Genomic DNA, 12,919 nt, shown 5'->3' on the forward strand with positions numbered 1-12,919 from the left:
TTTGGTCCTTCTTTGTCTTACAACTTATAATCTCAGTTGACAACATGGCTGATGTTTGACTACAATAAACACGTGATGCCCATGGCCATATGGATGAGCTTGTGTTTGACTACCGGAGAATCAAACGAGTGAACGTTTTAAAAATATGTTCCGTTTTTAATGTTACAAAATACATGATTTTACTTCAAATAATTGCCAGGTTATTCAACGAAATTTCATCTGAAATTCAGTCTTCTGAGTTCTGAGGTCAATATTTACAATTAAATAATATCAAATGTTTTGGTTTAGAACTCATTAATGGTGTAACTCCGGAATAAGTTCATCAAACAATTTGATGCCAACAAATAAAAGACATTTAACATTGGTTGATTGGTTCTATTAAGTCAGTGATAATAATTAATATCTTTAGTCAGCAGTATGAACTATGAATTTAATAATTGTTAAAAACAACTTGATAAAATATTTTAAGTCATACTAATAACGAGGCAAACAACTGAAGGCTCAACAAAATACAATTAATTATCAACAACAATTTATAAATTAACGTATAAAATAAAACATCAGTTTTTCTCGTGAGATCGCTGGTAGAAGACGAAGGAGACGGCTGTATCCCAGGCTGAGTGTAAAGCAAAGTCCTTTATTTTGTGTTTACTTGTAGTGTGATTCCACTGTGCCACCTGAAATGTACCGTTATTTGTAAGTTAAGTTAAAGCCAATATACCCTGAATATTGGCTTTAATCTGACTGGATAATATGGTATAATCCATTCACACAAGCCATGTTGTTGTAAAGACCCGTATAGAGCCACCTCTAAGGGCTTTGAGACAGTTTATTAAATATAATATAATAATCAATAATATCGAAAGTCGTTTCAAAATATTTTCAAACTCAAAGTTGAAATCACACTCACACTAAAAAGATCAATTATTTTGTCAAATAGTAAAAATTAAAAAAAAAAAAAAAAAAAACTCTCGACACATTACAGTACGTGAGCATGATTAGCATCAGCATGCCTTTCATTTTATTTGTACCACTTAAGTCCCAGAACCTTTTATCTTTTAATTCTGCTTGCTATAGTTTGTTATAATATACGGCTATTCTAATTTCTAGAAATTTTCAAGCGTGACGATGAAAATTTTATCGCGAGAATTATCTTTAAGATTTTGTGCATTAAAAAGCCGCGCGGAGTGGGGTAAGGCTTGCTGTTATCAGCGCTTTGGCAGTGAAAAATATGCTGAAATATGTCAGTCCATTAACTTTAAGCGAACGTTGTTTATTACTGCTCGTTTATTGTGTGTTTGCTGTCGTCCTATGTTATGTTATGTTATGATATGATGTCATGATTTAGCGATTATTGGTCGCTGTATTACTCAATCATCCCTCATCTATTGGACTTCCTCAAACCAGGTACGTTGTGTAGCAGAAATGCTGGCCAGCTGTCCTCTGAGTTAGCTAGTGTTGACTGTTGCTCAAGAAGCACGCGTTTTGCGTTCGATTTGTAAATATTTATTGAAAATAAGCTAGGTAGGGACGTGATGTTCTTGTTGGTGTCTGTTAGAGCTAGTAAAGGTCCTTTAAAAAAGATGGATGCTTTGAAACATCGGTTATTGTACGTATCTAGCCATTCGCTACTGTTCTCATGATTTGAACCATGCGTGGGTATGTTATCTGGAAACAAATTTCTAATTGATACAGGTACTGTGTTAGGAAAGTGCTTCATGCGGTGCATTAATGTAAGCGCATTCTTTACGATGATGCCGTGTATTGTCAAAATCTCAAATTTGCAGAATGTTTCTCTGGTGTGAGCTGGCAATTTGCCGTCTTTGTAAAAGTAATTTACATATCCTGGCATAACCATCCGCATTCCTTGCTTTTGTTTACGGAATAATTTCTCAATGTGACATTTTGCCGCGAATCCCCAGGCTAACGAGCAGTAGTTAACATGTGCCTCAATAAAACTATGGTAGAGTTGTAGTCGCACTTTTAGGGGCAGATATCGTTTTAATTTGAACATGATGCCTATGTACCTACTCATTTTTAATCTTACCGCTGTGATATGTTTACACCATGTTAGTTTCTCATCAATTATAACACCCAGAAACCGTGCCTCAGTAACCCGTTCAATGTTTGTTCCAGATATGTTGAGACTTATTTTGGAATAATCTACTTTACGGTTACTGAAGACCATATAGTGGGTCTTCTTCAGGTTTAAAGAAAGCCCGTTGCTACTTACCCAATTCACTAGAAGTGTTGCAATCATAGAGAGCTTACTTTGAATTTCTTCCTCGTTATGGCCCGTGACTATAATATTTGCATCATCGGCGTAAAGTATGAACTTGGCCAGGTCTGAGATTCCGGGGAGGTCGTTTATATAGATGACGAAGAGTAGGGGGCCCAGAATAGAGCCTTGAGGAATACCATAATTGATCGTCTTGGGACTGGAATCAACCCCGTTGACTGTGACGAACTGATGACGATCGTGAAGATAGGAGTCGAACCAGCTTAGTGCTATACCTCTAATTCCGTAGTGTTCCAGTTTTTTAAGCAAAATTTTATGTTCAAGTAGGTCGAAAGCTTTGGAGTAGTCTAACAGTAGGAGCACCGCAATTTGTTTCCTGCCAAGGTAATGAAGGATAGAGTTCTGTGCATTAAGAAGAGCATGCTCGCATGACATCCCCGGTCTAAAGCCGTATTGGCTTTCGAACAGAGAGCCGTTTTTATCAAGAAATTCAAGGACTCTAGTGTGCATTAACTTTTCGTAAATTTTTGAGAATGAGCTAAGAAGAGATATGGGTCTATAGTTAGTGACATCTGTCTTACTACCTCCCTTGTGGATAGGGATTACGCGTGCAGTTTTAAGAGCAGTTGGAAATATGCCCTGTGTAAATGATGAGTTTATGATAGTAGAAATCACACCGGTGAACTTGCTATCATGGTTTGCGACTTTCATCGGCCCAATTTTGGTATCCAGTGTTGACTTATTCTTAAATTTTAGAATCACCTCACTCACCTCAGTTGGTGTTACCGGCCTAAGATACATCGAATTCGATGTTGGGTTCCTAAGATATCTACTAAAACCCCCAGGATCAAAAGTTTGTCTAGCACTGATCTGTGCTTTAATGTTTGAGGCTATATTTGAGAAGTAGTTGTTAAATTTTGCTGCAACATCGGTGCCATTGCTGATAATAGATCCGTCGTCGCCTTTCAGTTTTATAGAATTTTTTTCTTTCAACTTCCTGTTCAACAGCGTGTTAATCATTTGCCATTGCTTTTTAGAGTTCTCACAATGCTCGTCAAAAAATTTCTTATAATATTTTGCTTTAGCTAAGTCAATGTGCTTGTTGCAGAATTTATCAATTTTTTCATACGCTTCATCATTGGCCTTGGTTGAAGTTGTGATTTTTAGGTGGTGGAGCTTATGCCTTCGCGCACACGCATCCTCTAGCCAGGGAAGAATCCAAGGTTTTGGATCTCTTCGTTCATTTTTACGCCGCGGCCTGGATTTGTTCAAGGGGTATGCCTCATCATAATGTTTGGTGTAAATTTCACAAAATTTTTCGTACTGTACTTCACAATTTTCGTGTAAACTCACTTCACTCCAGTCCTCACTTTCGATCAAGCTTTGAAATTTAGCATTGTTAGCTTCGCCAAATCTCCGTGCCTGTTTGATACTTGGTTTTTTACTTGTAACCCTCCCGCATGGCCCCTCTCTGTCCCCAAGTAGAAGCGTAGTAAGGGTGGCTAGGTGGTCTGATACGTGTAGAGTAAGCACCTGACAACTTGCCAGATTATTGCTAATTCCCATAATTCTTTATTTTCTGACGTAAGTGAATAATAATTTAAACAAGAGCAGTACTACAATAAACACGTGATGCCTATATAAGGGTATATGACTAACCGAGCAGGACTACAATAAACACGTGATGCCCATATAAACTATAAAGGCGGGGTGCAACACCTAACCACGCCAATCCCGCCAATCCCGCGTAATCCCGCCAAATCCCGCGTAATCCCGCGTAATTCCGCGTTATCCCGCGTAATCCCGCCTAATTCCGCAAGTGCGGGGTTAGACGGAAATTGGCGGGGTTATGTGCTGCACCCCGCCTATATAAGGGAATATGAATAACCGAGCAGTAGTACAATAAACACGTGATGCCCATATAAGGGTATATGACTAACCGAGCAGGTGGTGTCAGCTTCCTCAGGAGGTGCTTTAGTCTGGATATTGTTAATACACCTCTTACATTGCAGTCTGGAGGGAATGGTATTAGAAACATAGAGAGAGAGTGATATAAAGATGAATTGATACAAATTAAGACGGAAAAGAACACATAGCCAGTAACAGTGTAGTAGCTGCATACCATTACTGTGTAGCAATGATGAGTGAATAATCAATTGTGTTTTAACATTAACAATTTAGATAAAGGATGTTATCATTGATTCTACTGTTGAACTTTTGCGGAGATATAACAACTAACTTATCGTGAGTATCGCTGAGAGTATCTGTCTTGAGGTTGAACAGTTCCCTAAGTTCCGAGAGAGAAAAGTGTCGCTCCACATTCTCTTCACAGTCCACCACCGCACTGCTCAAACTCTGTAACACAAGGTCAGCATTCAGCAGCGTGAATTTTCCCCGTTTTTATTTTGTAGTTGACAATTAACATTTATATTATTTGGTATTTTATTCAATTGTTCACATGTATGATGTGGTGTTCACGTAAAAAGTGTCGTAATTGAGTTTTGAGGTCGAAGTCAGATGCCAATCAAAAGAATCCAAAATACAATCGAAAAGCTGAGATTGCCCTTCAGTTGCGCTGTAAATCCAGGAACAATACTGATCGTTAAGTAACGATTAAAGTAACCATAGTAATTAGTAACCATAGTAACGACCCTAACCTTCTTATGAGTCTGTCTCTGAAATATCTTCTCCTCAATAGTTCCAGTAGTCAGCAGTCTGTATATAAATACAGGTTTCTTCTGTCCGTCCCTCCAGACCCGTGCCATAGCCTGCTCATCATTGGCTGGGTTCCAGTCAGGGTCAAACATCACCAGTCTGTTAGCTCCTGTTAGTTATATAATTAGTCAAACATCACCAGTCTGTTAGCTCCTGAGTTTTGGTTAAAATTAGATTTATTTTATTTGTTGTTATCATATAACTGTAGATTAGCCCCCCCCCCCCCCCCCCCCCCCCCCCAGATTAGGCAGTAGTAGGGTTTACTTCTTACAGAATTAAATTCTGGCTTGTTTAGTCCTTCACAGCGAAGGTGGTTCAATCAATTATTTGTTAGGTTTCAATTGTGTTTTGCCACAATATGTAGAATTCTATTCTATACCTATCAGGTTCAACCCACACGTAACCTAGTAACCTAGTAACCTAGTAACCTAGTAACCTAGTAACCTAGTTACCTGGTAACATAGTAACCTAGTAACCTAGAAACCTAGTAACCTAGTAACCTAGTAACCTAGTAACCTAGTAAACCAGTAACCTAGTAGCCTAGTAACCATAGTAACTTAGTAACCATACCTATCAGGTTGAGACCACACCCTCCTGCTTTGCTGCTCAACATGAACAGGAAGTCCTTACTGTCAGGGTCATTGAACTTGTCTACTATCTTCATACGCTTCTTAGCTGTCATTGAACCGTCCAGACGTACAAACTGGTACCTGTAGGAGTGTGTGGATGATAGGGATGTTATTGCAGATCTCAAAATATTAGACTACTACTATGTCGGAGCTAAGTCCGATCTACGCCAGAAAACCCCCTCCATATATCCCTGTCCCGCATCAGGGTTCGCAGTTCCTCTTTAGAGTTTGTCCCAACTTCCTTCAGTAGCATAGACAAGTAGCTTTGTCTTGGTCGGCCTTGCTGTGCTCTACCGTGCGTAGGTTCCCATAAGACTAAATCACTGGCAAGTAGCTCAGGATGTCGGATGCAGTGTCCCGCCATTTTTAATCTCCTGCTTCGTAACTTGTTTGACAGCCTTGGGAGGCTACCATACAAAGTTATATTGCTGACCTTGTCCTTCCATGAGATACCCAGCACCATACGCAACATCTTTGTGTATGTCCCGTCCAAACTTTTCTCTTGAGCCTTTGTCAGTGTCCAGGTTTCTGATCCGTAGAGCAGTACTGATTCACAAGCCGCTATGAACAATCTAATCTTTAGGCTCTTTGAGAGTTTGGATTTCCAGATATCCTTCAGTCTATGTAGGGCACCCCACGCTTTTCCCTTTCTAACCCTTATCTCCCTATCTGTGCTCTCAATCCAGGAGCCTAAGTAGATGAAATCATCTACATTTCCTATGGCTTCCCCGGATCGACTTTGTAGGTCGCTAGATCGATCCTCCATATTCAGTGTCATGACCTTGGTCTTGCCTTCGTTTATGTGTAGTCCCACGCTTGCTGCCGCCGATTCTACTCTGAGCAGGAACTCGTTAGCCTTGTCCATGTCCTCAGATATAAGTGCTATATCATCTGCAAAGTCCACATCGGTGATGATCTTGGGCCCCACTCTTCTGCTTTTTCTACGTTCGAGGGTGAGTCCAAGTCGCTCCGCATCATCGCCTATGGCTTGCCTCATACAGTAGTCGATGACTATTGCAAAGAGGTAAGGTGCTAAGGTATCACCCTGTAACACACCTGCAAGTATCTCGAACAATTCAGTTTCTCCGTCTGGAGTTAGGACTTTGGCCATTGTCTTCTCGTACATGAGCCGTATAAGCTGCACGATTTTGACTGGAATGCCGTAAGCTTCTAGAATCTTTAGCATTTTCCCACGATGTACACTGTCGAAAGCCTTCTTAAAGTCTATAAATGTCAGAACAGCTGGCAGTTTCCGACTCTTGACACCCTCTATAAGACGTCTCAGTACCAATATCTGTTGAGTTGTTGACCTTCCTGGTCTGAATCCATTCTGGTTTCTACGCAGAATTGTCTCGATTTCTGGCTTCAACCGGTTTAGAACCATCTTGTTTAGAGACTTGGCAACTAGGGATGACAAGCTTATTCCCCGATAGTTCATTGGTTCGCTAAGGTCGCCCTTCTTTGGAATTGGTATGATGTTGGCAGTTGACCATTGGTCTGGTTTCTCACCTTTCAAAATATTAGAGATATATCAATAAAGTGTTATATAGCGTTGGAACAGAGTCAATATATTTAATGTTGCCATAGGATGAAAAGTCCCCATTCATCGCAGCCCGCTAGTTTCACTGCCTTCTAATACTAAAGAGCCATAATATTAAACGTGTAGTGAGAGATAACTTAGTAAACATAGTAACGTACCCTCGGAGTCTTGCCAGATGTTCGAACACGTCTAGAGTTTGGGTATAGTTGGATACCAGGACAAACCTATCATCAGTCCGGGACTTGGTGGACGCTAAAATACAGTCTAGCACTGCCAGCTTACCTGAAATAAGGACGTTAAAATAGAGTCCAGCACAGTTTTGAGTTGCTCCCGTTGTTTTACTCACCGTACAGTCGCTCAATCCTCCAAAGACCAAGAGCCGCGGTAGTGATATTATAAAACAGTATAAACAATATAAACAACATGTCATGTTCACATCTCAGTAATACTGAACAAAAACTTAATGTCATTTGTTGCATAGTGGTGTGAGGTGGGGGGGTACCAATGGCATAAAATGGCATAAATGGCATACGTTTTATGGCATAAATGGAAATTTTTATTGGCCAATTCTCCATTTATGCCATGAATTTAGGTTCATATTTGACTATAAAATTGGCAAATTATTATTAGATACTTGAATAAGAGACATTGTTTTCATGCTTTATAACGCTTGGAATGATCGTTAAAGAGTCATATGACAAAATAAAGAAAATAGAAATGTATTAATCAAAAAATGGCATAAATGGCATACGCGTTTTATGGCATAATGGAAATTTTTGTTGGGCCAATTGTCTCCATTATTGCCATTTATTCCATTGCGGTACCCCCCCTTTGAGGTTCAATCTCTTAATACAAATAAGAAACTAAAACGCAGATAATTGGATGATCTAGAAATAACTCATCGGTCTATTCACCTTCTCTAAATATTTAAAATGATAAAATATTAAAGTTCTGTTCAACTCTTCAAAGGAGTGTTCTCTATCACTGGAGACAGCAACAGTGACTCCTACAACAGGTGCCCCGTTAACTGTTACTTCAAAGACATGACAGAGGAACACAATGGGAAGCTAGTCCAGAAACTGGGGTCACGTTGAAGAATGACAGAGCTAGTAAATAGAAACCAGCTGCTTAGTGCTTACAAACAATCCACCCCATACGATAAAGTAAGACGTCTCTAAGTAACACTCCACTGTAACCTCTATTTATCTATATTACTGCGATCAGAAACCTCTCATTTCGTGATATAAGTTGCATTCAGTAACCTTTCATTTCTATATACTGCATTAATGGTTGCTGCTCAGTGTGCTGTCGTTACTAATACCCAATTGTGTAAGGGATTCCAGATCTACCAGTGTGGCCTAAACAGTTCAGATGGTCTACTCTGGTTGTCCCTGCTGGTTACAGTTGTGTTAAGATAACAGACCTCCGATCCGGATATGGTGAGGACAATTACTTAGCTGGGAGAAAACACTGTGCCAAACCCATGTAGAGTCCAAGGAACCTAGTAAACCTAGTACCTAAGTCACCTAGTAACCTAGTTACATAGTTAACCTAGTAAACAACTACTTCTGCTGGGAGATAACCACTGTGCTAACCCAGGTAGAGTACAAGTAAACCTTGTAACCTAGTAACCTAGTAAACCTAGTAAATAGTAACCTAAGTAACCTAGTAACCTGTACTAGTAACCAACTACTTCTTGCTGGGAGAACACTGTGCCCAAACCGGGGAAGAGTCCAAATACTGATTAAACTACGGAGTTTAGGAGAGAAAGGAAACAGCTGTATTACCAAAATATTCACTTATGATTTCTGTCTTTCATCTTTATCTACCTTACCCTTGGAAGTTATTTTTGCCTGCTTTAGTTTCTGTAATACTCAAATAAACCTCCATTTTTGAAATGAATATTTCTCTCACTTTATCTGCCTTACCTTGTATTGGAGTTTCATGTATTGGAAGTTCCAGTCAATTTCCTTAATTTGAACCCTTAATTTTTACACCAGGTTTCCAGGGAGGTACGCCGGGAGATTAAGTGGAATGCGCTGACCAAAATAGTGAACCTCAGATCCCCACGCGTGGGCGGAACAAAATACCTGTGTGTACCTAGCAACACTAACTATCACTTCACTGGCTCACAGTGGGGGTATGATGCAGAGTGGGAGCAGTTGTGTGCGTGGTGGAACTAGTGAAAAGCATACTTGGCAGGACTAACTACCTGTGTGGTAATACAGGGGCTGGACCGAGTTATGATGATCATAATTCGAGTAATGACGGGCTACTTAGTAACCATAGTTAAAACGACCCTAATTACTGTCCTACTTAGTTACTTATTAGACTTGCTTAGTTAACAAATTAGGATTTTTGCTGGAAATGGTTCATTCTTTCACTTGGTTTCTATGATCGATATTACGGTAATCTCATACGTTCATTGGACAATAACGCAGTAACACTTTTTGATTTTTAAGAAAATAATATCGAAATCTAATGAAAATGCCAAAACTACATAAGTCTTTATCGTCGATTACGACCAACCCCGTACAGAATGTGATCGTGAAGTAGGTCTAGTGGTCTGAAAATGATAACGAGAGGAAATGAACGATGAAAAATAAATACCTCAACAAACAAACAAACATACAAAAAGGGACAAAACCAGAATAGTATAGGCTGGAGTTTTCTGATTGGTGCGTTTCCAGGTGATCGAGAGCAATCTTCCACCCGGGGAAGCCCGTTCTTCGGCCTTCTCTCTGATAGCGCTGGGTCTGGGGTTATTATAGAAGTAGAGTAAGAGTCAAACTATGTGAAATTATTCATTGCAGTTAGTCGAATAAAATCGGTTAGTAGGCTAATCTATAACGAACTGAACTGACTTGGTAAGAATGGTACACTTTTCAAACTTTAGATGTGAAAAGTTTTTAACATCTACATTCTCATACCAATGGACCAACAAAACTATAGTACAAGTGCTAACTCACAGTGTACGTGCTAAGTGCTAAGTGTAAAGTGCTAAAGTACTAAGTGCTAAGTGCTAAGTGCTAAGTGCTAAAGTGATAAGTGCTAAGTACTAAGTGCTATGTGATCTAAGTGCTAATGTAAGTACTAAGAACTAAGTCTAAGTGCAAAGTGCTAGTAATAAAGTATAAGTACTAAGTGCTAAAGTGCTAAGTACTACGTGCTAAGTACTTAGTACTAAGTACTAAGTGCTAACTACTAAGTGCTAAGTGCTAAGTGCTAAGTGCTAAGTGCTAAGTGCTAACTCCCACTGTGGCTAAACTGCAAGTGCTAAGTGCTTAAGTGCTAAGTGCTAAGTGCTAAGTTGCAAGTTTTTTTTTCTTAAGTGCTAAGTTCTTAAAGTGCTAAGTGCTAACTCACAGTTACAAAGCTTCTAAGATTAGTGTTAGAAGAGAGAGCCCCAACTGCGCATTCTTTTATCAGCCGAGCTAATCGAGTAGTTTTAGAGTTAACAAAGGGAAAAGATGTGTGATGCAGATTGTAGGATGAGAGGGCCGACCAGCATTACTACTTGTTCTATTTTTTTTGGGAGGTACTTGATAGGATAGCTGTGTTCTTCTGATGATACACCTGTGTGGATATATGATATTGTGATATTATCGGTAAATTAACATGAATCTCTTCTCTATTATTTCTGTGAAATTAGGGTCCCATTCATTTTTTTCTGACTTAATTTTTCCTGACTAAAAATAACGAAGTTGAAGACGTTTTCGTTTAAAAAAGACGATCATAATATCTCAGAATAATAACCTGTTTACTAGAGCGAGCAGCTCTTTCAGCATCGCCTCCCCCCTAACTTTTCCTGTCAGACGGCAAACGAGTCACGTGGACTTTAAGATGGGGTTCACGAACTTCCTCTGAAGTCTGCTATCGACCCCAACATCCTCGTTTTGACAAAGTGATAGACTGAAGTATCAAGCAGGTCGTTCTGTATAGGGGTGCCGGAGAGGAAGGCTCTACGTTTGCAGTTCAGCTTGTTCAGGAGCTACGTAGGTTTGGGAGTCACAGTTCTTTAGACGGTGCATTCGTCACATGATTATCTGACCGATTGACTGGAAGTTGGAGAAAGTAAATAATTAAGTTGGTTCGGACAACTTAAAATACATGTATGGTCTAGGAAGTTGTACAATTTACAGTACGTAAAAAAAGTGCGTTTACCTTGAGAGGCAAGTGATGTGAAGTCTAGAGAGTCTATAGACAGGGATCAGAATCGGATACACAACTCTCCGAGGAGGTGACAAAGTTAGACCAAGTAATATCTATCTTCTGTTTGGAAACCGGAGTCAATGGCGAGGGGGGGTGATGCGCCTTTCAGCCATTTGTAGTACTCGTTATTACCAATTCTGTAATTATATCAGATATTAACAACTCAAATGTAAGTATTGGAAGTTTGAACTTAAAATTCGTGGAAGGTATGCTATGATTGATATGCTATGATATTATTAACAATTGATTTTACAACGAATAACGTCATTTTACAAGAGAGAAGGACACACAAGTAACAACCCTATCAATAAACTGGTTTACATTCCGGTCCTGTTTCAAGAGAGGTCCACGAGGGGCGACACACTTCAGTGTCTTAACCAGTCCCATATCATCAGCCATATACAACCGTAATTATAGGTGCTGTAATACGGTCCACACAGCGGTTACATACACCGTACTCCTGGGTTAAACGTTTCATGGACTAAAAGCCTACCCGGTGAGCAAGTCTGAAAAATATCTATCTGAGAAACAAAATTAAAAATAAGCCAGAGTGGTTTATAACCTACCTCCCGTTGATTGAATGGTCTCAGATGTCTCCAAATCGGATCTACAACAACAATGGACCTCGTCTTTCGCATCTTCTGGAGGTTTGTAGAGGGCTAGAGCATTTGGGCATCAGGGTCGATGCAAAGAGCCTTCACGCAGCCTGACGGAGCACTAGAGAATTTGCGGTACCCGCCTAAAAAAGCAAGCATGTGAATTAATGTTCAAAATCTTCAAATGAAGGTATAAAATGGTTGGCGCGCTTTTGACATTGACTAGCGTCATGCAACTTTGTCTTGAGCGTTACAAAAACAACAAATATCATGGGCAAAACTTTCACGTGTCGCACACGTTACACAAAATAAGCAAGTCTTGTTCTCGACTTACTAGCAACGTAGTTTGGTATTGGATTTGAAATGGCTTGCAAAGCCGAATCTTGATAAGGTCCTCCGAAGATGTTTAAAAGTAGGAGGTTATCGTTCAGGGATATTGAGAACACTTAACTATACAATCAAGACGGCAAGCGGCAGTGTTAATTCAGTAACGCAACAGAATAATATGTGAATACAAAATATGTGATTATAGAATACACAACTTACCTGAGCAGAGTAAGATTCATTTTCTCTTTGTCCTCAGAAACTTCCTTTAACACCTCTGGAGACAATAATGGAGTTGAAATTGTGAAACCTCCAGCTACAATTATTAGGATAATCTGTAACTAATTATTAGGATACTGGAATGACTTACCACGCGGAGGCTACTAAGTAAAGAAAGTATTTAATTCCTAGTTGTAAAACTTGTTAGACTTGAGATGAACATATTGTGTTCGCTGATTATTCCTCTTTACGATTGGCTCGGCGCCAGAATCGCGCGCTAGTGAAAAGTAACATGTTAACAAACTCAAATACAAAACAAGATTCCAGAGCAAAGACTGCAAGTGTTTCTATTGAAATTAAAAGATTCCCAAATCTCATGTTTAACAAACTTAACTAACCCAAAAAACGATTAAAGTGAGTAGATAATTTCCTCTATATTAATTAA

General features: G+C 39.5%; 1 protein-coding gene across 1 annotated transcript; it reads right to left on the reverse strand.

The window, feature by feature from the left end:
- Positions 1-140: 140 nt before the first annotated feature.
- On the reverse strand, positions 141-11,734 carry LOC134818668 (DNA repair and recombination protein RAD54-like). Its single transcript, XM_063828308.1, has 8 exons — positions 11,657-11,734; positions 10,982-11,114; positions 7,282-7,486; positions 5,525-5,664; positions 4,897-5,063; positions 4,479-4,594; positions 4,180-4,252; positions 141-677 (listed from the first exon to the last, which is right to left on the reverse strand). Exons 1-8 carry the CDS (start codon positions 11,732-11,734, stop codon positions 561-563), a joined length of 1,029 nt encoding a protein of 342 aa, XP_063684378.1. The 3' UTR covers positions 141-560.
- Between the last annotated feature and the right edge of the window lie 1,185 nt (positions 11,735-12,919).

The sequence above is a fragment of the Bolinopsis microptera genome, chromosome 7 (assembly GCF_026151205.1).
Source record: "Bolinopsis microptera isolate Bmic1 chromosome 7, MBARI_Bmic_1.0, whole genome shotgun sequence".
Classification (NCBI taxonomy): domain Eukaryota; kingdom Metazoa; phylum Ctenophora; class Tentaculata; order Lobata; family Bolinopsidae; genus Bolinopsis; species Bolinopsis microptera.